The 27078-nt window shown below is 36.6% G+C and overlaps 1 protein-coding gene across 1 annotated transcript; it reads right to left on the bottom strand.

The window, feature by feature from the left end:
- Nucleotides 1-1362: 1362 nt before the first annotated feature.
- LOC128861447 (LIM homeobox transcription factor 1-beta) lies at nucleotides 1363-25905 on the bottom strand. The gene is made up of 4 exons (XM_054099585.1): nucleotides 24901-25905; nucleotides 2776-2974; nucleotides 2005-2666; nucleotides 1363-1926 (listed from the first exon to the last, which is right to left on the bottom strand). Exons 1-4 carry the CDS (start codon nucleotides 25550-25552, stop codon nucleotides 1679-1681), a joined length of 1761 nt encoding a protein of 586 aa, XP_053955560.1. The 5' UTR covers nucleotides 25553-25905; the 3' UTR covers nucleotides 1363-1678.
- Nucleotides 25906-27078: the final 1173 nt, after the last annotated feature.

The raw sequence follows: 27078 nt of genomic DNA, 5'->3' as shown, positions 1-27078 counted from the left end.
TCATTTTTGATAAATTTTATTGATTACTGATTTGGGCCATATGTTCATTGTCATTTATGTCCTCACAATCATCTCTGAAACATGTAAGCCCCTCATGAACTCTGGCACGAGATAGACATAAATTGTTTCATCAATTCAAATGTTTCGGTAAACGTTTTACCGATTTTAAAACAAAATTTGATATTAGTTCTTTGTTCGAAACTCATTTGTGTACCGATGACACAAACATACTGACACTTTAGACGCAATAACTTCGCTTCCACTGAACCGAATGTCACCAAGCTCTCACTGGAAGTCAGCTAGGGATGTAACCTCCAACGCACTCACTCATTAAAAATATGGCTCCATCAAAAATATTTTTATGACGCTAGTCTTGGACTTCACCTTGTATATATATTAAGATCCTCGGAAAACTATATTATTAACTAAAATTAGACTATGTTTAAAATTATTATTATTTTTTTGCCATATAAAGCCTTTCGTATATTTATTAATATTTTTTTGTATCTACGGCTTTCTTAAACCAAATAATAGCAATTCTACATCGGTTTTTCTGCTATGAAAACAAAACAATCTTACAATTTTTCAAGGATGTTTTCGAAATATTGCTATTACAAATACTTAGGAAGTCAATTTTATTTATTGAAAAAAAAGGCAAATAAATAGTTTTCTTTAATACCAGCTATCAATTTCTCTTTTCAACAATTTCACTTTTCCATTTGCCGTGATAAAACAAAAGGCAGGGGAAGTGTAAGAGAAAACAAGTGAAACTGCGAAACGCAAGAAATTATACACACACACACACACTTTCTTGCCACCGACTCATTGGCAAACCAAACTGTATCTATGGTTTTGTTATCATTGTTGCTTTCACAATTTAACACGCGGCATTTAATTTTTATTAGTTTGTTTCATTTAAAAATGAAATATTACCGATGGATGTCTTCCACTGAATATTTACAAGCAAGCAACTTCTGTACTTTTTGTTTGTTTATTTGCTTCATTGGCGTCATGAGTTGTCAAAACCTGGAAATTTTAAGTAACGGTTTTCGGAACTCGGAACCTTTTGTTTCCTTTACACTCATTGTGTTGTTGTGATAGATAATCTTTCGAAAAGATTTAAAATTTCATCGTAGGGCGCCTCAGTACGCTGAAAAACAAAGCTTTTATTCTTAAATAGTCAGAACTGGAAATAAAAAACAACAAACTTAAAGAATCTTACAATCATACAATCTTACCATCTGTGATTCGCCTGCGAAGCATTTATGCACTCGTATATGTTTACGCATATGTATGTAAATATTAAATAACTTTCAAATTTGTTTTTTATTTATTTAAAACTAACAATAATAAGATCTGTTTTAGATAAAATTTAAATTTTAAATCACAAATGTTGTTACTACAGGTGTATTCAACATGCCAGAATCTGCCTAATTATTTTGGTTTGCTGGATCTTAACTTAAATATATATATGTATGTGTGTAAGTATTGTGCATATAAATAATTAATTGCCTCTTGATTCTTGGGAGGAACTGGCGCGGTCCACACTTGTTTTCTTGGGACGCAGCCCGAAGTCAGTTTGTCAAACAAAGATTTTCTCCTCCCATCAACATTCCCAATTGTATCTTAATGCTAATAAATTCGTATCCTGCGCTCTAGATCGGCCAATCCATTACAATTACTGTTCTGCGTTAAAGTAAGAATTCTGCATCAAGTACAGTTTATCAATCGGATTGACCAGGCTCGTGCTGAGATTGGCGATGATGTCGTGTGGGTTGGAATGTTGATTACCCGAAGAGCCTGTGGACTGCAGCTCCAAGTTATTCAACGACAAGGAATCAGCATCATCGTCTAATTGATCAAAATTGCTACCATCTAAAGACAGATCAGAACTGCAGAAACTGTCATTTGAATTGGGAGGGTAATCTGGGGAGATAAAAGAGAAAAAATAAATATTATATTTTCAAACAAACTAAATTTTTTTATATATGTATATGTATGTACCATCAGGGGAGAAAGGTATATTTGGATTGAGTGGTTGGCTTCCGAAACCACTGTCGCCTAGACTCAAGTAAGCGCTTTCCACTCCCGATATGCCGCATTCCTGTTTTATATCTTTTTCATCCTTATTTGCATCCTTTTCATCGCCGCTGCGAGAGTTCACTGTACTGCCGCCACCGCTTGTGCCACCATTTTTCGCTTTCCGCTGGATCTTCTTCATCTTGGCGCGCTGATTTTGAAACCATACTTGCACCACACGCACGGATAGGCCCGTGTCCTTCGCCAAAGCTTCTCTCACCTTCCGGCAAGGCTTTGGCGATTGGTCAAACGAAGCCTTGAATTGCTTTCGCTGCTGTGACGTCAATATTGTGCGGGGGCGTTTCGGACCGCGACGTCCGTCACGGGGTCGCATTAAATCATCGTCGTCCAAGCCCACATAACCGCAATGCTGAGCTGTCGCCAAGTATATTTCCTTTTCGAGGTCATGTCGACAACAGAATAGTTGACCGTCACGGAGCAGAAACTGTTCACCTTTCTGCAAAGGCAGTCGACAGATGTAACAGATGAAACAAGGCAGGTGGAAAATAAATGATGGGATCGGTCGCATGACCATTTCGTGAGGCAGAATTGGGTGACAGCATCCGGTGCATTTGATGCTGAATAATCTAATGCACACCAATGAAAAAAACAAAGTTTATAAGTAAAACTGTGGTTTATTTAAGATTATTTATAGTACAAAACCAAAACAATTGAAGAAAAATGCATTTTACTTACCGATCGTAATCGAGTTTGCAGTAAAGCTTTGAATTGCGTACGTAGCAGGTATTGAATAACTGAATGCCACAATAACAACACGACAGACAGTGTTCGTGCCAATTCGATTCGCCGACATTCATGAGATATCGGTCGTGGATCTTTCGTCCGCAACCTTCACAAATTTCGTAATTTTTCTCACACTTCACCTGGCCAACATCTGTAAATATAGGAGAATAGATAGAAAGATGAAATTTCGATTTTATCAGTATGTTGTGGATTTTTATGTTTAAAAGATTGATTGCTTTAACTTTATGCTTCGCTTTTGCTAAAATCCAGTGAAAGTTTTAATTAAGATCAGAATCTCCCCATTCTAACTTCCTGAGCAAAGTATATATTTCTGAGGTACAGAAGGTAAATGAATCAAAGTTGGCCACTTAGAAATATAGTCGCTCTGAAACCATACTGAGAAAATAAAAGAAGTTCAGTGCACTAGTTTACTGGGGTGAGGGCTCTTGGTCGGGAAAAACCCGAGTCATTCTGGAAAGTACAAGCGGCTGATATGAGAATGGTCTCCTATGCTGACGATTGTTCAATAATGGCATTAAGACTTGAGTTCCAAGGTGAACGTTTATCTCGCCAGCCTTTCTCACTTTTCACGGCGATTCTTTTTACGACCCAAACTACAGCTAAGGGTGAAAGTCGATGAGGCAAAGACAAAGAAATGTTGCTGGCAACATTTAAAGCAATTGACCGTCCGATTCTGAGTTACGCTGCGCCCGTTTGTTGGCCTGGCACCAGTGATACGCAGTGGGTAAAGGTCCAAACCTGTCAAAATACTGCAATCAGGAGAGCCACGGGATGTCTCCTGATATCTCTACTGTAACACCTATACAATGAGTATTTCATGATCCCGGTCAAGGAGCAGAGCAAAATGGTCAGCAAGCAATTCCAGATTAGGTGTTACCGTAAGAATCAACCAACCAGGCATTTGATGAGCCTAAGCCCCCTCCTAGGCCAGTCATTTTGCAATTACTGGACCGGACACTATAGACAGACGCTAAACGGTATTCATCGGGAGATTTTCACCATCCTAAACTCCCAATACCCGAATGCCGTTATCGCAGTCCAACCACGACCTGTTGCAGACAAAGAGCTTCAGCTGCCTCGCGAGACGCCCGTAACTTTGGCTCAACGCTCCGGATATTACAATGGGCATACCCGACATTCTCAATAGATGTGCAGCATATGAAGCACACCTCACGATACTAGCCACCTCTCAAACACACCCACCTAAGACCCCTCTTCCTCTGGACCCAACCCGTCGAAACAGCACGCTTCCTGGGTCTGCCGTTAGAAGAGTTAGGCGATGATGATCGGTGATGACACCACACTGACAGGGCTACAACAACAACAACAAGGAAAGTAGTTGCAAGTCGTGGCACTCTTGCTTGAGGTCAGTGGAATCGACTTCCATTGAACATTGTTCAGAAGCATAGATAACAAGAGTGGTATAATAAAAGATTGCGTCTTCCCATGCGCCGTGACGCCAGCACAGATAGTAAACAAACAAAAAGAAGGGGAAGAGTATACAAAAGTGAGTAGAAAGCAAATAATAAAGAATAAATCGCGCACACATACATTTGCGCGTGCATACAATTGTCAAACACCTAAAATAAAGTAGCGGTTTTCGAAAGGCGTCACCTTCTGCATCCTCTAATCGTGTATAGGTAAGCTAGCTTATATATCTCTTTTAAACCACTAACACCTAGGGGATTCTCATAACCTCACAAAGTTATGTCATAAAGCAAGCCTTACAAAATTAGCTTGTTGATAAATCAGCTCTTAAAACAATGATTACATAAGAAATTTTTTCATTACACAGCATAGAGACACAATTGTAGTAAACAGAAATCAGCACTAGATTTATTGTTAATGTTTAAAATTTAAAAGCAAAAACCACAATGCATTTTGTTATTGTCTTTGATTATGAAACATTTATTCAAACGATTGAGGTATGTGCTCGTTCTGGTTAATTTACGTCTTCCGTATCCAAAATATGTTTCGTCGTGAATTTTTTACGTCGGTTTTTGGGTAATATTTGCACAATGCCTGGCAATTGGCACTTGTGTTGACGTCATATCCGCTAGCATTGGTAGCTACATATAGTGCCTTATTTTGTTATATAATTATATCTAATTTATAAATAAATAAATGAAATTATGACGGGTATCGTAGTCGAATGGGCTAGTGCGTGATTACCCTTCGGAAGTGCGTTGGTTCGAATATCCGTACATGAAAATCAAATAATATTATAGAAAAAGTTTTTCCCACATAATAGCGATCGCCCCTCGGCAGATAATGACAATCCTTCGAGTGTATTTCTCTGTGCTGTATGAAAAAGCCCTTCATAAAAACTATCTGCCATTCGGAGGCGACTCCCTCCATTTGTGGAATAACATCAAGACGCATGCCACAAATAGGAGGAGGAGCTCGAGCATGTAGTTCTAGGCAGATATGGCATAATATCATATATAGGCATAATATACGCCGAGTTCTTAAACATAATTATGATGATGATACTGGTCTAATATTTTTGACAAGCTTTTATTTCGAAACCATGGTTTTTATTTTTAGATTTATGCCTGTAAAGCGAAATGTGACTTTATTTTGTGCTATATTGGCTGAATAGTTGAACCACTGCACTAGTTTTTACCTATACAAATAAGTAGGTTAAGTACAGGTTTTCCCTGCAGCCATACATTCAGCAAAGATAACACAAATATCATAAAGTTATCACAAATATTTTATGTATAAACTAATGCATACAAAGGTATACATACATACATCAAAACTGCGATAATACATACACATGAAGTTTACATGAGCCATAAAACCAGATCCCTAAGCGAGCTCTAAAAATCCAAATGCACACACCGCTAAAAAACACGTATGACAGGCACTCTTATTAGTGGATTATCAACTACTCGTTGGTATCCTATAAATACAGGAATAGAAAATAAATTCGTGGTGTATAAACACATAAATTATAAAAAATTACATTAATAGTAAGCATTTTGAGTTTTTTGTTTACCGGAATCCGTAATATCGTACAAGAAATACACCTAAAACAAATAAATGTTTAAATAAAAAACTAAGAACGAGAGAATATTTTCGAAGCCGCTTGTTTTAGCTCACTCCTACTATCACCCAGCGCCCTGGATGATATGCTCAAACTCCTCGGATCTGCGTAAAAATTATAGCAGTTCACGTACCCTCCTCAACAATAGCATTCATTGACAAGTAGAACAAGTAGGTAAGGCTACATTCGAACCGAACTTTATATAACATTCTGGTGTTTTAATCAATCAAACTCATAGATGATTTTATCACTCTTACTAAATTTGAATGATTTTGCTTCATTTATAAGAGAAATATCACATTTGTCCGCTTTAGAAATTAACCGTTATACGGGAGGTGGACGTGGCTATTGAGCGATTTCACCCATTTCCAACACCAAACTGCCTTGAACAAGGAGAAATATGTCTATCAAGTTTCAATGAAAAATACATATTAAGAGTTAACGTGAGCAGGGACGATCAGCAGGCATGGCTAAATCGACTCCTCTCATCATTCTGGCCATTTTGGTATATATGGATGTGTTTATGACGTAAATACAACGGTTATGCGAACAAAATTATAATACCCTCGTGCACAAGTGCGCGCGAGAATATAAAAGAATGTATTCCATTTTTTTGTATTGCATATATATGGAGATGATATGAAATAAACAAGCTTTTGTGGTTTTTGTTTAATATTTTATTGAGAAAAACTTATATCGTAACCGAATGGGTTGGTGCGTGATTACTATTCTTACTATTACCAATTGACAAAAAAGGTTTTTTCTAATAGCGACAACAGCAGACAGGGGCAAGGCTCAGAGGGTATTTCTGCCATGGAAAAGCTCTTCATAAAACCCATCTGCTTTTCGGAGGATGCAACCCACAAACAGGAAGAGGAGCTCAGCCAAGGTAAGAGTGTCAACGCGAAATATATATACTTATACACATATTTATACATATATATATACCATACATTATTATATATATTATATACTTATATATAACATATATTATTGCTTATATAAAATAAGTCTTGTAATAGAAGTGGTTTTTGGTTTAAGGCAACAAGAACTCTCCGCGTTCCATGGCATTATTTTTATGGCGCACACCATAGCGGATTTGTTTATTATATTTTACTCATTCAATCTTGTCACTACTCAAACATAACATAATTAAGTTAAATCGCAAAAGTATCCTAGGAGGATATGATTCTTGTTGTTATCGAGTTGTTTTTCTTTTGCATGATGACATTTACAATTACAATTACAATAAAATCTTCAATCATCAAATAAATCGTCATTGCTTGGTTTTTTACAAATTTGTTATTATTTGATCAGGTTTGGTACAGACAACTGTGATCACTACGTTCGATAAAAAAAAACTTAAAAAGAGCGCTGCTGATAAGTCTATGAACAAGTGAAATTGCTTTCAGGAAGAAGTAAATAGAAGTGGAACTCTGTACATATTTTTTTTCATCAAAGTAATACGAAAATATAGGATCTATTACAAAACTTATTGCTTATTCAAAAAGGTCTGGATCTAAGCATAACTAACGGATTATAACTTCAAATATTTCAAAGCGAATCGATACATGGTGAAGTCACTAGAGAAAAAACAACATTTGCAAGCATTTTTTTGCGATTTGGGAATTTGGTAGTTTGAATGGTAAAATTTCAATCAGAATGTAAAGAAACAGACAAAGCAACAACAATAAAAGCAAATCAGCTGTAAATATATTAGGTTATGCTATGACATGACTGTGCGTTGGAGTCCAAATATTTCGGCTGGATGCATTTTCGGAATGCTATTTAAAACTCAGAATGTAATATTTAAATTGTGGAAATGTAAAAACATGTGTACATATGTTTGTATAAATTTTATATGTGTTTATAACTCTATATAACCATCGAAACGTTTGCTATCCTTGGCTGCATGGCAAATGACGGAATTATATCCAATATCTGCCAAAGCGCCTATTAGACACATTAGCTCTTTGATAACAGGTTATCTGTGATATTATGAATAAATAGCAAAAACAAATACTGTCGGTTGACAGCATGACAGTGAGGTACTCGAATTATGATAAATTGCTTATCTATGCATAATTTGACTGACTGGGGACGAACGATAGGCAATGAGTATCATTTCGAATCAGTCAATTCAAATGTGTGTACATATGTATTTACGCGTAAAAGTTGACTGCTGTTCATAAAAATACTTTTTATTTTTTGTTTTTGGTCTATTATTTATGTTTGTAGTGTGCATAGAGTATAGTTTCCTATAGCCACCCATGCCGAAAACATACACATACACGCACATACGCTTATTCATGCTAAGACTTAAAATGGCTCTAAGCGATAACTATAGAATTTGGATTTTATAAATGCTAACAAAAATATTCTTCCCCTGCAAAATAGAGCAGATCTTTCGCCTCCGATTTGTTGCTAATGTTTTTATCTTTTAATGGCTAACGAATAATAATGGGGTTGGGAAGAGCGCAGCTTAAGAAAGGCTATTTTGATACCGGATACTTTGGAAGTGCGAATTAAAACAATATTTTCTAAAATTACAGCAATGAAGCTCTAAATACGGCGGCCTTAGTTTAGTGTGAGTCCAGCTCCACTGCGGTCCCTAAAAGTTTTGTTTTAATAACGAGACACTCAGCAGGCAAGGAAAAATTACTTGAATTCAGATTTTTAAATTAAAAAATGGTTAAGAATCTACGTTGGTCTGGAAGTAATTATTTTACTTATCTTTGAAAAAATGTTTTAAATTAAAAATTCTGCATTACGCTCGTTTACGTACATAATTATTTTTATAATTTGAGAAAGGAGTTAAAAGTGGCAGGATAAAGTAGAATAAGGCTGTGTAAAGGCGTAGGAAGCACATGATCGAACTCATACCGGGGGCTCGAATATTTCCAAAGACATATCTACCATTAAAATAAGAATGAAACAGTTTTGTACATCGTATAGTAGCCCATTAACTACCAACTTAAAATGAGAAAGTGCGGTTGGTGACGCGAATACATAGCCTATCCTTCCGAAATGTCAATCTCACCTTCACGCCCGTTTCAAACTTACGAGGCTCTGTCATCCGATCATAGGCGGTATAACCTTAAAACCTTGCGCAAGGGAAATGCAGAAACGCAGACAACTGAACTCCTGTCTGGAGGATCAGCTGGCAGCCCCTGCACCAGAATCGGATGCGGCAGGCCAATCTTAAAACAACCTGATCTCAGAAACAGCTATGGCCCTTTGTTCCTTCACGGAACCATAGAAATTAATAATGAAGTAGCAGGAAAGAAATTATTTGTACATATTATGAAAGCAGTCTTATTCAAAATTAAAAAAAAAAACGAATTAATCAGTTATTTCAAACAAATTTATTACTTAATTTAAATTTATTCAATGCCATTTTTACGATATCGTCAAAAATTAGTCATTGCTTGGTGGTTGTGATTTCAACGTTATATGAAATTCATTCAGTATTAATTACGAAAGTGCTCTAGTCAAAAGTTTTAAGAAATTATATCAGCATAACTTGAAAGCGCGTGGCCCTCTTTGACGCGTTTCCAAACTGCATAATAAGCCAATAAATGATAATCAAATAATAGCACAAACGTAATTATTACTAATTGTTAGAAAAGTGTAGAAGAAGAAATAAATTTTTGATAAAATGAGTGTCGCAGCCGGATTTTATTTCAACGAAATCACTAGAAGCGTCAACAACAAGAAGAGTAAAAAATACCATGGGTCATTCTGCCTCTTGGCTGCAAATACAATGGATGAGATTATTCCCCGTTTTGGATCTTTCTCCTAAAAAGAGGAAATGTGAAGCTTTAATTATACCCGTACACCACCACTACAGCCGTTACGGAAAAAACATAAAAATATACAATAATATTATGTGTTTACAATGGAACATCCTTCCAGTTCTTCTAGAACATTTTAAGAATCTTTAAAAATCGAAATGATAAACGCGGGTTATTTCTTTAAAATAATCAATAAATTCTCATGAATTATTTTGTTAAAGTTATTATTTCAAATAAAACTCATAGTTCCTTATTGCCAAAAGTAATTTATAGGACATTCAGACAGCAATGGCAACTCTAGAAAAATTTCATATTTATAATAAGTTTCGGTTAATCAGAACTAATAAAATTCTAAATAAAAAGGTCACCTTAGACCATTTTGAGGTAATCTGAAGTAGATTTTTTATTTTATTTCGGAAGCTTCTAAAAGTGTCTGTCCAAATCTGGTACGGAGCGTTTGCGTTTAATGCAAAAGAAGGAAAACTAGCTTTTAAGTTTTTCCTTGTAAATTAAAATTATTTTCAATATATAATTTCAATCGTTTATGGAACATTGAATTATATTCATTACAATTGTTGTTAGTTCAAGAACTCAGTTTTGTGCAAATTCGGGAGTAAGCTCTTCGTTCGCCATTTGTACCGCCTTCGTTATAGTATTCCTAATTCGACGTGTCTACTGCCCCAAAATCCGAACTTTCAACAATTCTTATTAAAAAGACTCTTAATTTCCTTATATATATGTATAATATTAAAGACATTTTTGTTTTTTGTCACAAAATTTATATTTTTGTTAACCAAAAAGATAAACGTAGTTTTGGCATAACATTTAAAAGTAATCGTGACTTTAAACAATGTATTTTCCGTTTTCGTTGCTGATTTCTCGAGAGCACTATTGTGTTTAATCTATGCTTAAAATATGTCCCAAGTATTCGAGAGAACTAAAGAACCTTAGAAATAAGTATTTCAAACGGTTTAATTTATCGAAAGATACAAGGTGTTATGAGTTATTCGCGGTGTAAAAATTATGTTATTATATTAAGCCAAACCTGACAATTTTTCGGAGCTTCATAAAATCGAAAAAGGTGTTTCTAATAAATCCACATCCGGGTTTGTGCAGCAAATTCCTCACTTGACATCGGCTCTTTGGTTCTTACTGAGGGTAATAGGAATCTGAAGATGTCCCCATGGACAGATATCGATGTATTTTCTCTTATTCTGTTAATAATCGACGTTAATCAAACCATTGTTAGTAATTTTTTAACAAATCTCTATTTATTAATGACTGGAAAAAAACTCTAACCACCCCAGCGTTCCCAAATGGTAATAAAAGTGAAGCTAGAAATTATAGGCCCATATCAAAGCTGCTATCTGCAGTTTCAATTGAAGTATCAGAAATAAACTGTTTTTTAATCGTGAGCAATTTGTATTCATCAGCATGGCTTCGTAACTGGAAGATCTATGTATTATAATCAACCTCTGAATTTTTTTGATGATTGATGATTTCATCTATACGGATTTCTCAAAAGCCTTTTACGTGATCTCTCTCATATTCTTTTGATTAAACTTTTCAAACAAGGATTTCATTCAGTTATGATTGTTTTGCAGTGGATTAAATCGTACCTGTGAAGTAGGGAAAGTTTTGCTGATATTGGTGAAAATCTCTTCCAATGCATTTGGGCCGAACTCTGGTGTTCACCAGGGTAAACTATTATTTATTTATTTATTTGAAGAAGTCAAGAAAACATAATTTCGGGCTGACTACTTGCGAGCATAATTGGTATTGAACTTATTTAAATAGAAAGGAAGAACTTTAGGAAGCATTCTGGGAGGTGTGAGAAAATTAATACGTTGAAGCAGAAAGGGGCAGTCAATGTCGCCTTTAATAACATTGAAAACAAACGAGAGAGACAGAATTGATCTTCTATTTTCCAAGGACTGCAGGTTGATCAAAAGCAAACGTGATGTATAAGATGGGATAGGATCAGAAAATTTTACTGACCTTGGTATAAATATCAAAGACACCTTTTGTACATGTTCGATCCTGTCAATCAAAAATGTATGGTATAGCCTTCAAATAAAGGCGGCATATTCCAACCTGGAGCGAACGAATACAGTAAATAATAATTTCAGGGTAAAAGGGTCCGTCAAATTTCAGCTATTCCATCGCTTAAGGCCTGAGACAGAAAATGATTTTGATAAGATGAAAATAATATGGCTATTAGATGAGAAACGACTGTCAAAAATTACACCCAAATCCATAGATTCATTGACAGATTGAAGTACGATATTGGATATGCTATAAGAAGTATGAAAGGCAATATGGATTTTGGAAAAATTGACATGATAGCATTTTTTGATATTTAAAGAAAGTTGAGATTTTTGACACCACATAACCAATTTGTCTATCTGCTTGAAGTCTGCAAACGTCAGTTGTGCTATTTATAATTGAGAATATTTTTAAATCGTCAGCACAGAACAGAAAATTAGCAAATGAGAAGCATTTACTAATGTCGTTTATGAATAACGTAAAGAGTAGCGAACCTAAAACATTTGCCTGAGGCACTCCAGTGCAGGCAACGAAAGTTTCAAAGGAAATACCATCAATTGTGACCACACAACGCCTTCCGCATAAATGGGATTTCAACCATGGCAAGAAAACAGAGTGCAACAAAAGTGAAGATAATTTATGTAGTAAAATGTTGTGAGAGACTCTGTCGAAAGCTTTGGAAAAATCCGTGTAAATGCAGTCGACTTGTTGCCCTGCTGAGAAGGCTCTAATACAATATTACCTAAGAACAGCGAGATTAGACATTGTGAACCGTCCAGTGACGGAACCATGCTGATTGCACGAAATTAAGCTTTTAGTGGCAAAGGACTTGTTTTCTCTGACAATGGTTTCAAAAAGTTTAGAAATTGTTGACAGTTTGGAAATTGGGCGATAATTCCAGTCAGCGACGAAAGGTGAAAATTTTTAAAAGTGAAATAACTGCCAGACATTTCTTGCGTAATATTACAGAAAGCCCATCGATATCAGTCTGTGAGGAGGGTTTTAAGCTTAATATTCCAAGCTCGACATCATGAAAGAAAATTCAGAGTTGAATATTGATTTCTAGACCGATCTAAAAAGTGATATCTTTACTATCATTCTGAACGAAATTAGATTGGAGAAATTCTGCCAAAGGACTCACAGCCGCTAATGGCGTGTTAGCAGATTACTACCATAACAAATAGCAGATGGACCACTACTACATGATTTCTTAGTCTTAGGGCTAGATTTAATACTGTCTTCAATACTTAGAATATAATTATTGCGAAGAAATTTATTTAAGCACTTGAATTACGTGAGGTACTGCTTATAGTTGTTTTAGGACAACTGATCCTTTGATTTTTTTAACTTTTCAAATAGCTTATTTCATAGGTTTTTTAACTTTCTAAGTTCTTTTTGTACCACGGAAGTTTGGAAGGCTTTTTTCGAATTAAAGGAATATTTTCTAAACGAATCTCGAAAACATGAGACTTAAACGCTGAAAAAGAATCCGAGAAGAAACCATCCCAGGTAGTATTTAACAGTTGTTCGTTGACAAAAATGAGATCTAGAATTCTGTTTAGTTTGTTCACAAAACTATTTAGTTGTACTAAATTAATGCTGATAAGATTATCAATAAAGTAAAGTTCCAGTTCAGAGGTAACATTGTTAGGAATAAGACCATGATTCGAGAAGCTACTTGACCGCATAACATTGGGAAGGTTAAAGTCACCAAAAACACATAAATGATCATCCATAAAATCACTATGTGCAAGCAATACAATATTATCTGTATGTACCTACTTTATATACATATGTAATATATACAAAGAATCTGTTGAACTTTTTACGCGTATACACAGTTGATCCAACATGTGGTCAGAATCATATATGTATATGTTATATATATATATATTGGCGCGTACCCCCTTTTTGGGTGTTTAGCCGAGCTCCTCCTCCTATTTGTGGTGTGTGTCTTGACGTTGTTCCACAAATGGAGGGACCTACAGTTTCAAGCCGAAACCAAACGGCATTTATTTTTTATGAGGAACTTTTTCATGGCAGAAATACAGTCGGAGGTTTGCCATTGTCTGCGGAGGGGCGACCGCTATTAGAAAAAAATTTAGTCTTTCACCGAGATTCGAACCTACGTTCTCCCTGAATACCGAATGGTAGTCACGCACCAATCCATTCGGCTACGGCGGCCGCCATTTGAGCTGCTCATAGCCTCCGATGAACTGCAATTAGGACGCCATCACCCAAAATGCATCCAGTTCTCAAAGAGGTACAATCCTTGCGAAAGACATTATATAGATTTGAATCAAAATATTCATTGTCATAAAAATTTGCATTCAACCATGTCTCAGCGAAAATTATTACATCAAAATCCATATGGGCGCTACGAGTATACATATACATATGTATAGCATCACACTTAATACGCATACCTCTCATACTTTGAAAATAATATATATCTTTAACTCATTAAAATATGGGCATGAGCTAGCTCTTGTAGCTAGGATACTTTTTTGCGGTACGTCTTATTTTTGAAAAAAAACATTAAAGGGGCGTACTTTAATGTCCGCAGGCCCGAGCACAGAATTCATAACTTGATCATAAAGAGACGGCGGGATTCCTAGTTTGAAGTTAATCCTTTTTAAAGAGTTTATATCCACATCTTTTTAACGAGTTTGAAGCAGGCAATCTGATTTTGGCCAATGTTGGACATAACGGCAGAGCTCTTAGTAGTTACACTAGTGCGAGAGTCAGGAACAGCGCACAATGCAGTTTCCGCAGTCGGCGAATTATTGGTATCTTTGGCGACGGCAGCAGCAGCAGCAAAGTAAGAGAGCCTTTTGCATTAACTATAGCAGCAGAAGACGTTGAGTGAATAAAGTCAGCGGTAAAAGCAGGAGCAGTAACGCTCTCCACCTGACTCTTTGCATTAGGCTGTAGATTTATGCACATACAGTTATTGTTTTGTACTGCATTTTCGCGCAAACACTTCACTTCCGCAACACTCAGAGAAATTGCAGAGGATAGCTCATCAATGCGAAGCTTACTCTGCGGCGAGTGAATTTCTGATTGAAGAGGTTCAGTTTTGCTTATTAAGGGCTCTTTATCATCACGCAGTGCATTGATCACAGCAAACATATGCGCATTATAAGTTCTAAGAGAAGCAATCTCATTTATTATGGGTTCAACGTTGTTTGTTGTTGTTCCGCAAATGAATTTACCGTAGGCAGTTTATAATTATTAAAATCCTGGTTCACACTCTCATCTAATATAATTGGAGGATAGGTTAGCGAATAGGTTCGCGTCGAATAGCAGCGCAAGAAGAACCTAAAAACAGTTTGTCAGAATTGAGTAAGAATTCAACATAGCTCGGCAATATCAAAGCCTTTCTATAAACACACGCCTTGGGCAATATGTTAACGCAATCCAAATGAAAAGAAATCTTTGCACTTTGCAGTACATTGCACTTTAGGATGCGATCGCTCAACTTTTTGCCCACATACGCAGGGCATTGTGGTAATACTGATATGAAAGCTCGTTATTGTTATGAAATTAATGTAGAGTCACTATCTGACAAGCATATCACTTTAGCAGTATAAACTGTTGGCTATCAACAAAAAAAAAAATCAGGAGCGATCAAAAACACGTCTGCACGCTTTAATTATAGATTTTATAAAGCCAGTATGATGACTCACATTTTTTTTTTTGCGGTAGATAGGCGGGAGATTCTAAAACAATGTGGTAGATTTACATACATTCTAAAATCCCACTTTTTTAAGTTTATCACGTTTTTTATTCGTTTATTATTCATTACAACCTTTAAAAACTTATTAATAATGGAAGTTGTAAAATACGATAGATTTTAAACCTACGGTGGTAGATGTAATTCACCAAAAAAATGGTATAGTCCGGACACCGGTAATTTGGTATACCGTAGCTGGTTTAGGTAAGAAACTTTATCATTGCAGAAACGCATTCGGAGGTTTTGCAATATGAGGAGCAACCCCTATTAAAGTAAACATGTGCCACCATTTGTTGTTGCTGGCTATGGTGGGGTAGAGAGAAATAATTACAAAGAATAATTTATTCTATAAAATTGCGAGGAAATGTTCTTTGGTTCCATATAAATAATTCCCTTGCATGAAAATTTGCCATATTTCTCCTAAATATCAAAAAGCAAACAAGGAGTGTTTAAGTTGAAAGTTGAAAAATATTTTTAATCCTATTTCTTGGAAATGGGAAACAATCCATATGCAATTTCTGAAATCTAAAATAGTAGACTAGTTGCCAAAACTTTCATCAACTTATATGTTATTTTCAATATGTAGCAAGTCAAACGCAATAAGATGGATATCGCTGGTATCTCAGGCTTGAGAAATGTTTGTTAGGGTAGCATATGCGGGTGGCATGTGTTTTGGTGCCAGGGAGGGGCGTCACACGCACTCAACTACAAGGTGAATTTGGCGATGGCCTGTCATGTGCATCCACACATGTCAACAGGAATATTTGTGGTTAGGCACAACGCTGCGACAAATGACATGTGCATGAGTTAATATGTTCGTACTTGCGTACACTTATACATACTTACATAACTGCACATCTAACTCATGCAATTCAATATGCATACACGAGTACATAAATACGTAGGTGTATTTAAATGAATAAATATATGCACGTATGCATACTAATTCTGCCAAGCCTACACTCGTATGTATGCAAGAGTATTTATTAAGCTGCAGGCGTTTCTCTAGCTCTCTGGCATTGTTGGCAAATTTTGCAAAATTCTAGGAGTTTATGGAAATGGAATTTAGTAAGAAAAATTTGTGTTTATTTCAAAAATTTAAGGTGGCATTTGATATCAACCGAAGGATGTGGGCACCTCCGATGTAATAGCACACGTATGAAGAATTTATTTGCAATGCCTGATTCTCCTACACATGCACATATATGAATTTATGTATATACTTAAGTATGTGTGTAAGTAAGTTTTTTAGTAGCTGCCCAATAGCATGGAAATATAATTGGTGTGTGTGCTTTTCAGGTTCATTGTCGGCATAATTTCGTGGTCAACTTACGTGCGTCGCATTCCACCCAGCAGCGCACACGGCCGCACATGCATACCCACACGTACACATGCACGAGTATATATATGGATGTATGTGCATGTGCATTAGCGGGATATCTTCAGATAGCTACAATTTGTGAGGTATTTAGGGTTTTGCTTTTATTTTTGCACATAAATAATAAAATAAGCGAATGTTTTTAGATTAGGCCAAATGCCGTAGGAGCCAATGGGCATTAAATATAATCGTAGACACACGTGCCCATGTCACGAATTGCTTACATCTATGTTTTTTTTATACGATTAAGTTGAAGTCACTTCAAATGATTAGGTACTATTTTCGACAGATCAACTGCTATTGGAAAAAATACTTGTTCTGTATTTTTTTGATGCATGTCCGTGAGGGTTTCCTCGGGATGCTATTAACCGATACGCCATATAGATATACATATACGCTATATATATACTTATAATTGGCGCGTACACAATTTTTGGGTATTTGGCCCAGCTCCTCCTCCTATTTGGGGCGTACGTCTTGATGTTATTCCTGCTATATTTATTTTTTGATTATATAAATTAAAATTTATTTCATTCGAAAAAAATATGATCATTACCATAGCTTTGCATTTGGTTTATTTCTTTAAATTGCTTCTATAATAAAAATTCGCGTGAAATTTGTCCATTTGTAATTTTTTACTTTTACATCTCACACTGGAAACTGTGCCAATAAAAAGTACGTATATATACTCGTAGATCAATTAGTAGGTAGACCTACAATGTCGAGCTCTACAGTTTTCAAACTGTTTCCGAATGAAACTGATCAATGGTGATTTATGATTTGTATCCATGGTGGAAAACGAACTCAGATACTTCTATCTTTCACATTCGACAAATATGGGCGCCAGCTAATTACTACAATAATGCCAACTCGAAATCAAATAAAAGAAGAAAATTATCTGGAATACGTATTGAAAATGAATTTTTAAAACTGATCCAAGCATATCTTTGAATATCCGATAGCTATATTTGAATCGAATTTATATTAATAAGTCTTCTCTCATCTTCGAATTTCGTCTTTTTGACTTGATTATTTTTTTTTATTTAATCAAGAAACAAGAGGCTTACAGACTATTACATAGGTAGATACAAATTAAGAGGCCCAAGAATATTCTACACAATTTTTCTCTTGAGCCCTTCAAAGGACGTCTTATCGGATATTGTCATCGTCCAAACTTCTACGCCATACGATAGAACGGGCATGATGAGAGATTTATAATATATGCATATTTACATTGTAATATGTGTATATACATATAACTGGCGCCGACACTCCTTCTTTTTTGGGTGTTTGATTGGAGGAATGAAGGTACCTACGGTTTTACGCCGCCTCCGAACGGCAAATGGTTTTTTATGAGGAGCTTTTTCATGGCAGAAATACACTCGAAGGTTTGCCATTGTCTGCCTAAGAGCGACTGCCATATGAAAAAACCTTTTCCAGCAATTGGAATTTCATGTCTGAGGTTTTGAAACTTTGCACTTCCGACTGGTAGTCACGCACTAAGTCCATTCGGGTACGGCGGCCTACATTATAATACGGAGCAGATTTATATCAAGCAAAATTTCAAACGAGTAGACTCTGCGTGCGACTTCTTTAATCTTATGCGGAAAAAAAGTTTTGAGCTTAAAAAGTAAGTAAATCGCTCAGGTACCACCTTTTCGTACAATTGCTGGCATCAGCCCCAAAATCCTCGCCACTTGCTCTTTATGGGGTAAAGAAGCAAAGTGGGTGCGACTGGTGGCGAATGAGGACAAAAAAATGTATCTTCTGTCGTCGAGCAAGTAAACAGGTAACACAATCACGCACCTCCATATTAGCACACAAGACGCAGTTGACAAATGTATTTTGAGCTATTTAAGTATTGGTGATTTCGCTTATTTGATAACCTCAATAAGAATGTCTACCTAAAATCCAACGAAGATTTATTTTTTCTAACAGTGGCTTGGTCTCGTGGCATTGGTTAGACCATGCATTCTGTCTCTGAAAATATTCAATGAAATTCTTGCCAGCCGTAGTAGAGAAATAGAAAGGCCTGAATCTGAACTAGAATACCTACACAAGTCTAGAGAAAATGTCTCAGGTTTGCAAGAGAATAAAAAGCTCGACCAAAATCACTTAAGCGGCTACAGTATCAATCAAGTAGATTTGAAATAAAAAATAGTCATGAAACGCATAATTTTTACACAGAAAACTGGAATTTTTGTTTATTATTTCATTTACCTTGCAAATCGCCGCATCTCTCGAATAACTTATGTCATGTTAAATTAAGAGCATACACTAAGCACGCACTGAGCCCCACAGGTTATAAAGCTTAAATATACATCAATAATATATTGTACAATCAATTTACAAACGAGCTCATCCCGATGTAGTGTTGCAAATTTTTAAATTTCACTTGAAAAAAAGAGCGTTCTACCACACTAAAGGAGCAAAGGCAAAACGATATGAATTCGCCAGATTTGGCTCCCAGCGACTACTGGCTGTTCGCAGACGTAAAAAATGCTCGCCGGTAAGAAATTTCGCTCGAAGGAAGAAACATGGAGACTTCAAAATGCGATATCTCAGTGAAAAATTAAGATATTTGAGCAAACTCAACGGCATTTAAAAGAGGAAGACTTATAATTTAAAATACCCTGTCTACTTTTTTATGAAGAGCAAAATCTTCGTAGCTACATAACCTCAAAAGTGGGCAAAAACAGCGTTTTTTGCACTTTTAGGTTAGGATATCTCAAAGTCCTGACGTGATAGAGCAATTTAAACCCCGGATTCGGATTCTACGCAAAAAATTACTTCGGAAATGACACTACACTTTTATAGAACATTCCAAACCCATTTTTTTGCAGACCTGTGTTATCACTGTGGCGTAGAGTTCGACATCATACAACGTTGGAAGCACATACGATTTCGCGATTAGTAGTCTAGTGGGTGTTGGTGTGAGGTGTTGTGTTGACCATATATGTATGCCAATTGTGATATAAACATGATTATCCCATCTTATTATTCTGTGGAATAGTACGCCCGGGTTCTTAGTTACATAAACACATGGCATCACAGATCTGTTCAATAAAACTTTTTCACAAACGTTAAGGTGAAAATTATGTTTTTTTTTTTTTAAAAACAATACATTGTTTGTTACTTGGATTTAAGATCAACCCATTGTTACTGGCCTACTCGTTGACGTGGTCGAAGTCAATGTGTAAGTTATTTATGCATAGGTTCCATGATGAAAAGGTCAACTCAAATTCAATTGAAAATCATCAGCGCATATTTGCATTTTATTGCGCTTCAAACGATCTTCGGCAGATAGTTGATATCAAAACAAACAGTAAGGGACCGAGAATAGCGCTTGAGGAACTGCTCTGGATATGGAAAGAAATCTAGTTATTGTATTGCTTTTGCTGACGTCTTGGCCATCGACCGAAATATGATATACATATAAGCTATTTAGGTTTACCACCGATAATGAAAATTGAAATAATTAAAATTTTAGCCACGGTAGTTTGTCATTTACGGTATCAAAAGCTTGCATATGCATGTTTTTTATTTTTTTAAGTAAGTATCAATGTTTTTGGTATTCCTATGCGTAGTTTTGTTTTCATTAGTAATAAATTCTAAAGTGTTGCACTTTTAATAAACTAATAAAAAAATCTAGCGCAGTATTTTGGAATTCCCAACAATTTTTATGGCTTACGTACCAAACAATTTTTACAGTCTGCACACTGCTCTGTACAAGTAATAGGACTATGAATAAGTTCGTGCGGTTTTTTTCGAAATTTGAAACTTTATTGACGTAAAATGGTTACAAATTTAATATTCAAAATATTGTCCATCGCTTACTACTACTTTTTCCCATCTTTCTGGCAATTCACGGATTCCCTTTGTGAAAAATTCGGTCGGTTTTGCCGCAATCCACGAATCGATCCATTTTTTGACTTCATCGTAATTACGGAAGTGCTGGTCAGCCAGGCCATGTTGCATCGATCGGAAGAGATAGTAATCGGATGGCGCAAGGTCTGGACTATACGGCGGGTGGGGTAGGACATCCCATTTGAGCGTTTCTAAGTATGTTTTGACCACTTGTGCAACATGTGGCCGAGCATTGTCATGTTGCAAAATAACTTTGTCGTGTCTATCGGCGTATTGCGGCCGTTTTTCTCGCAGTGCTCGGCTCAAACGCATCAATTGTCGTCGGTAGACATCCCCCGTAATCGTTTCATTCGGTTTCAGTAGCTCATAATACACAACACCCAGCTGGTCCCACCAGATACACAGCATAACCTTCAGGCCATGAATATTCTGCGCCGACGTCGATGTTGAAGCATGGCCAGGGTATCCATACGTTGCCCAACGTTTTGGATTGTCGTAATGGACCCACTTTTCATCGCCAGTCACAATTCGATGCAAAAAACCCTTTCTTTTGTGCCGTTGAAGCAGTTGTTCGCATGCCATAAAACGGCGTTCAACGTCTCTTGGCTTCAATTCATACGGCACCCAATGGCCTACCTTTCGGATCATTCCCATGGCTTTTAAACGTTTGGAAATGGTTGATTGATCAACTCCCAAAGTTTTTGCAACCTCTTCTTGCGTTTGAGCCGGATCTTGATCGAGCAATTCCTCCAATTCGGTATCCATGAACTTTGGCGGCGCACCCTCGCGTTCTTCGTCTTCCAAGCCAAAATCACCACTTTTAAAGCGTGCAAACCACTTCTGGCACGTTCGCTCAGATAGAGCATGCTCACCATAAACTTCCACCAAGATACGATGACTTTCGGCTGCTTTTTTCTTCATATTAAAATAATGAAGAAGAATTCCCCGCAAAAACACATTATTTGGCACGAAATTCGACATTTTCAAGTGTGGTAAAAATATTGTTGTTTACGCTTCAAATAAAAAACTTATACTGACGTTTGTGCCTTACGACAGTAGCTCTCCAATGAATGTTTGGAAATGTGGATCGATGGAATAATAATCAAGTTACGCCATCTGTTGTAAAACCGCACGAACTTATTCATAGTCCTATTAATATAACAAATTATTTTCAAGAATTTCTCAGAAACAATTGGAATGAATAAGGAAATATATTTGAATATATTAAGGCACCATTAGTTATTAACTGCATCAGGATATTAACCCAAAGTATGAAACTCATTTTGTGCGAAAATGGTAACTCTATAATTGCCCAAAAAATATTGCTACCCTCCTTCATCACCCGATCTCAGTCCTATAGAAAACTTGTGAGGCGAGTTGGAGCGGCGTGAGCGACAGAGACTAGTTTCTTCTTCCAGGGAACTAAAATAAAGGTTATACGAAGAATGGACGAAAATTGGCCCAGATTATACGCAAAAAATAATTAAAAACATGCAAAAACGTTTATGCCGACTATTACCAATATATTGAATTTATAAATATTTCAAACTCCTATTTAATGATTTTTTTTTTCAAATTTTATTTAAGAATAATTAAAATTTAGAACCATATATTACATACCTATACATTGCATTTGAGTTTGGAAAAAAGCGTAAATCTCGCAAGCGGATAATGGGTGTTAATAAAGTGTGTCAAAAGCCTGGTAAGCAAAGTTACTGAGAAGGAGACAGCCCTCAATATTTCAATCAAACTCATTGTCTTTCAAAAAGCTGAAGCAATAGGGGCTGGGACTTATTTGAGTCTCATGGCAGCAATTTCTGTCCAGTAGCCGGTTAAGCCCCAACCTATGTTTTCTTATTTATCCGATAGACGATGTGTGGTAGTGATTGAGGGTGAATGTTCGGAATCTTTCATTGCATCTTCAGGTGTGCACAAGACAGAATTTTTGGTTCTCTACTCTTCGTCGCGACCGCCGTAACCGAATGAGAATTGGTGCGTGAGTACTATTCAAGAGTGAGTAGGTTCGAATCTCAGTGAAACACCAAAAAGGAGAAAACAGTTTTTTCTAATAGCGGTCGCCCCTCGGCAGGCAATGGCAAACTTCCGAGTGTATTTCTGCCATGAAAAAGCTCCTCATAAAAGGACTTTAAGGAAGAAAAAGAAAAACTGTAGGTCCCTTCATTTGTGGAACAACATCAGGACACAAATAGGAGGAGGAGCTCGGGCAAACACGTACCAGAAGTGTAAGCACCACTTCTTTATTCTAATTATTTTACTCTTCGCTCTGTGTAATGATATTAGTACCTGATTTTCGTTTGCCAATTTTTTCCTATATGATGACGATTTGAAAATATTTTTTGCGATTAAAAATATTGAGGGCGTTCGTATGTTGAAATCGGAAAATAATACGCTCGCAGGTGTAGCAGCTCTTGCATGTCTATTGTTTTCATGTTTTCATGCTACATTCACCAAAACTTAAAATGTTTTTCAATCATCTTATATTTAGTAATGCTAATAGATACTTTACTTAATTCTGTTCGTGAATTAAAGGATATAGGTGTGATCTTTGACTCCGATTTTTCATTCAATGGTCACACCATTTTTATTGTATCTACATCTTACTCAATCTTAGATTTTATACGGCGAAATAGCTCAAAGTTCTCGCACCCTTACACTCTCAAATTACGTTTTACCTCTTGTATTAGCTCTAGATTGGAATATGCAATTTATCTGGAGATCTTGCCACCAATTTGCAATTGAGAGAATTGACCGTGTACAGAAGGTTTTTCTTAAAAGCTTTTTGTCGAAATTCTCAAATCATATCCTTTCCTATAGTTCCTGTTTGATTTTAATTCACTTAAAGTCTCTAGATAGTTGAAGGTCTATACTCCCACTGTATTTTTTAGTGTAACTAAAGGGGAAATTAATTGTTCATCCCCTTTACGGAGCATTCACTTCATATCCCTACTAGAACTCATATTAAATTGCTTAACACGCATTATACGTGCACTGCTGCAATTAAGAGAATACAATGAGTTGTATTCCGCTCGACTTTTGCGTGTCAAGGAATGAGTTTTAAGAATTTTTAAACTCTTTTTTTTCAATTACCTATTTAACTATTGGTAGTAATTTAAGCTCATATTAGCTATTATCTCAAATTAGCTAGTGGTCTGTAAAAACTATAATTATGTTTTAGACTTGAAATAAACGAAATATCGAGAGAGAGGCTCGAGAAGCTCCTTTTGCAGCCTTCATATATCCCATGACCAGAAGAACTGTGACACATTATATGGTGTTAGTTTAGCAGGCCGCCGGTTATCAAAGAAACTACCACAGTCTCTTTAGTATGAGCAATCAGTTTGATGGTACCATTTTCGCCGTCTATTTAGAGAATATTAAAATGAATGATGACCTCTTTAAAATGTTTAACCCTAGTGAACAGTCAATGGACGTTGCAGTAGGCAGAAACCCTTTGAGACGAGAGTACAGTTAAACTTTTCTTTCCAACTGAGTGCTGTAAAAAACTACTGTGCAAGGTAAATATCGGTAAACTCGACTAGTACAAATACTAGCTGCCAGTGAACATTTTTGCCATAGGCAAGTAAGTCTCTTTCCTGTTATAACTTTAAGAATGGATCAATTTAATAGACTTCGTTAGCTCCTGTAAAATAATTTCGAAATATGCCTCCCCACTGGTGGCTGAAATGCTTTAAGGGCCACTTTTTATTGGATATCAGGATCATCAAATCGCATGACTTCCGTAAATCAAAGCATTGATACACTTTGCGCCAGCTGATTTTTGAGGTTTTTTAAACTCGAAGCAAAAAAATTAGAAATTGCAATACAAATATTTTTTCCCTCTGTGTATTTAGGCGTTAATTAAACAAACAGATGGAGAAGATGAGACACAATGCAGTTGCTTTGAGAAAAATGTATTGCTCGGCTACATCCTTCTGATTTAACTAATAAACGCATATTTATTGTTTGCATTGAAATAATTTTCTTTATCTTACAACTTTTCCAAAGGTGCGAATATTTACGCGGATTCTTGAAAATATGCATAAGACGATGAGTTTGAACGTTGCTTTGAATGTTAAGAAATACTCTTTCGGAAACTTGTTGTTGTTATTCTAAAATATTCATAAGTTTTTTGATAAAGAAAAGTACGCCTTATTGTGTGTACCTGTTCGACCGTTACATCCAGAAGACAGCTCAGTCGCCGTCGTCATTGCCGTCGGTGTTAAAGATGCCGGTGTTGGGGCTAAAACTGACGCTGACACGGTCATTAAGGATGACGACGACGAAGGTGATGACGAACACGATGTAGATATGGATGTGGGTATCATTAAAATATGTGCGGAGGAGAGTGTGGAGGGACACGCGGGTACGGATGTTGCAAGTGTTGCACTGGAATTGACTTCAGGGGCTACCACCGTTGGTTTTTCGCTTGTGGCTACGGTGAAAGCCGTTACAGATTCGGTCGGTGACGCGGATGCCGATGCCGATGCCAACGCCGATACGGATACCGTTGTGGATGTAGACGTTGTCGTGGAAGTAGCTGCGGTTGTGGGTGTGCTGCTGTTGCTTCTATTAATTGGGGCGCATGTTGCATGCGTCGGAGAGGCAGTCAATTGTTTTTGTTGATGTTGATGCTGATGCTGGAGCTGGAGTTGCTGCTGTCCACAATTGCTACTATTTAATCCAGGTGCGTTAATTGCTGTCCCGACCGAATTGGGAGCATTATTAAATGTACGCGTGCCTCCATGATTCTGATGGTGAGGATAAAAACCAGCGCCACGACTTAAATTTGTGGGCATTGGATAGAATTCAAGCATTGTCTTTAAAGAGTTACAACTGTTTCTATTTTCGATTGAGACAACGGGTTGTCTTCTTTGTTGGTTGTTTACGAATCACTTAATCACTTATTGACTGCATTTGCTTTGGGTTTGGTTTAAAAAGTACGCCTTAAAACGCAATTAAACATATTTTACACTTTCAATTCTGACACATCATGGGTTATCGCGGGCGGCTTTCACTTCATCGACACTTAATTCTTCTTTTATATATTTTTGTTGTAGTTTGAATATGAATTATGATACAACTATTACTTATGTTTTGTATATGTATGTTAGTATTTCGGTATTTCACTCCATTCACTCTTTTTACATGCACAACCGTCAACGTCCGCTGTCAGTTCACATGTGATTTGGCAGACGATAAAATCATAACATTTCACTGCCAACACCAATGACTCTCTTTCGCCGCCCGTTGGCATTGTCAGCGCTGAGAATTCCGCACCATACAGCATGCGAAAAATGTCAGTGGATCAACCCTTCGAGTGCGTTCCGAATGTTTACAAAGCAACTGCCTGCACTCGCGCAAGCACCAACTATGATTCCACAATAATAACACGTGAACACTGATAAACACTGGAACAACCACCGAATTCTCAAACAGGGTTTCCGCAATTTCTCCACATGAAATTTCATGCACCACCCGTTAAATAAAAACATTAGTGTTTAAAAGCACATACACATCCACGGGTTTTTAATTGCTTCGATTGTGAAGCCTTTGAGACAAAAGCTCTTTTTTATAAAATTCAAGGATTGTAAGCTTTGGCTGATTCTTAATATCCTATTCGCAGCTTTTAAAAAAAAATTTAAAACAAAAAATTATTATTGCAAGGCTGATCTACATATGTTATGTACATATACACACATACAACCCTTTGTTAGGCAAAGCATCGTCTCCGATTCTGGTGTGCTTTTTGATGTGGACTTACAAATGGAAGGTCCGAACGGCTATTATCACTTCATGTTTCATGTCCACAGTGAGCTTCGAATACGGACCAACCGAAGGGTAGCCACGCACAAACGCTACTCAACGCTGGCGGTCGCAGGGGCTTTCTACACTTTAGTATAATTGTTTGAAGATATCTAAAAAAGAGCATATCATGAATAACTTATTTAAAAGGAGCTACTAACTAACTTTTTAAAAATCGTTGCTTAACTAAAAAATAGAAATTTCAAAATTTGGCAATACTGATTAACCAATGCGATATCATTAAATATGTAGGGGTTGCTATTTTAATCCCCGCAATGCGCATGTCCCAGTGATTATTACTCAACTACGGACACCATCTGAACCCTCATTTGAGTATATGTGAAATGTTCCCTCTGCTAATGGCTGTGTGAGTGTGTTTGTGACCATAAAGGAAATTACTCATGCACGATTAAGTTTTCCTTGTGTTGAAATGGAGAGGAGGTCACATCCCACATGGGCGCTGATTGGCTGAAGCTTCTCTATCTTGCCATGCATTTCAATCATGCCAAAGTGAGAGCAGAGAATCGATTTGCCGAGT

Source organism: Anastrepha ludens, chromosome 4, assembly GCF_028408465.1.
Source record: "Anastrepha ludens isolate Willacy chromosome 4, idAnaLude1.1, whole genome shotgun sequence".
In the NCBI taxonomy this organism is placed as follows: Eukaryota; Metazoa; Arthropoda; class Insecta; order Diptera; family Tephritidae; genus Anastrepha; species Anastrepha ludens.
The sequence above is the reverse complement of the archived record's forward strand: the minus strand, read 5'-3'. Positions and strand labels throughout refer to the sequence as shown.

What these genes read in the sequence shown, in the direction of transcription:
- LOC128861447 (XM_054099585.1), bottom strand. Translation starts at nt 25,552, where the DNA reads ATGCTTGAATTCTATCCAATGCCCACAAATTTAAGTCGTGGCGCTGGT. An exon ending in TGGATGTAACGGTCGAACAG is followed by an intron (nt 2,975 to 24,900) that starts GTACACACAATA and finishes CTATATTTACAG; the next exon opens with ATGTTGGCCAGGTGAAGTGT. An exon ending in TGCAAACTCGATTACGATCG is followed by an intron (nt 2,667 to 2,775) that starts GTAAGTAAAATG and finishes GGTGTGCATTAG; the next exon opens with ATTATTCAGCATCAAATGCA.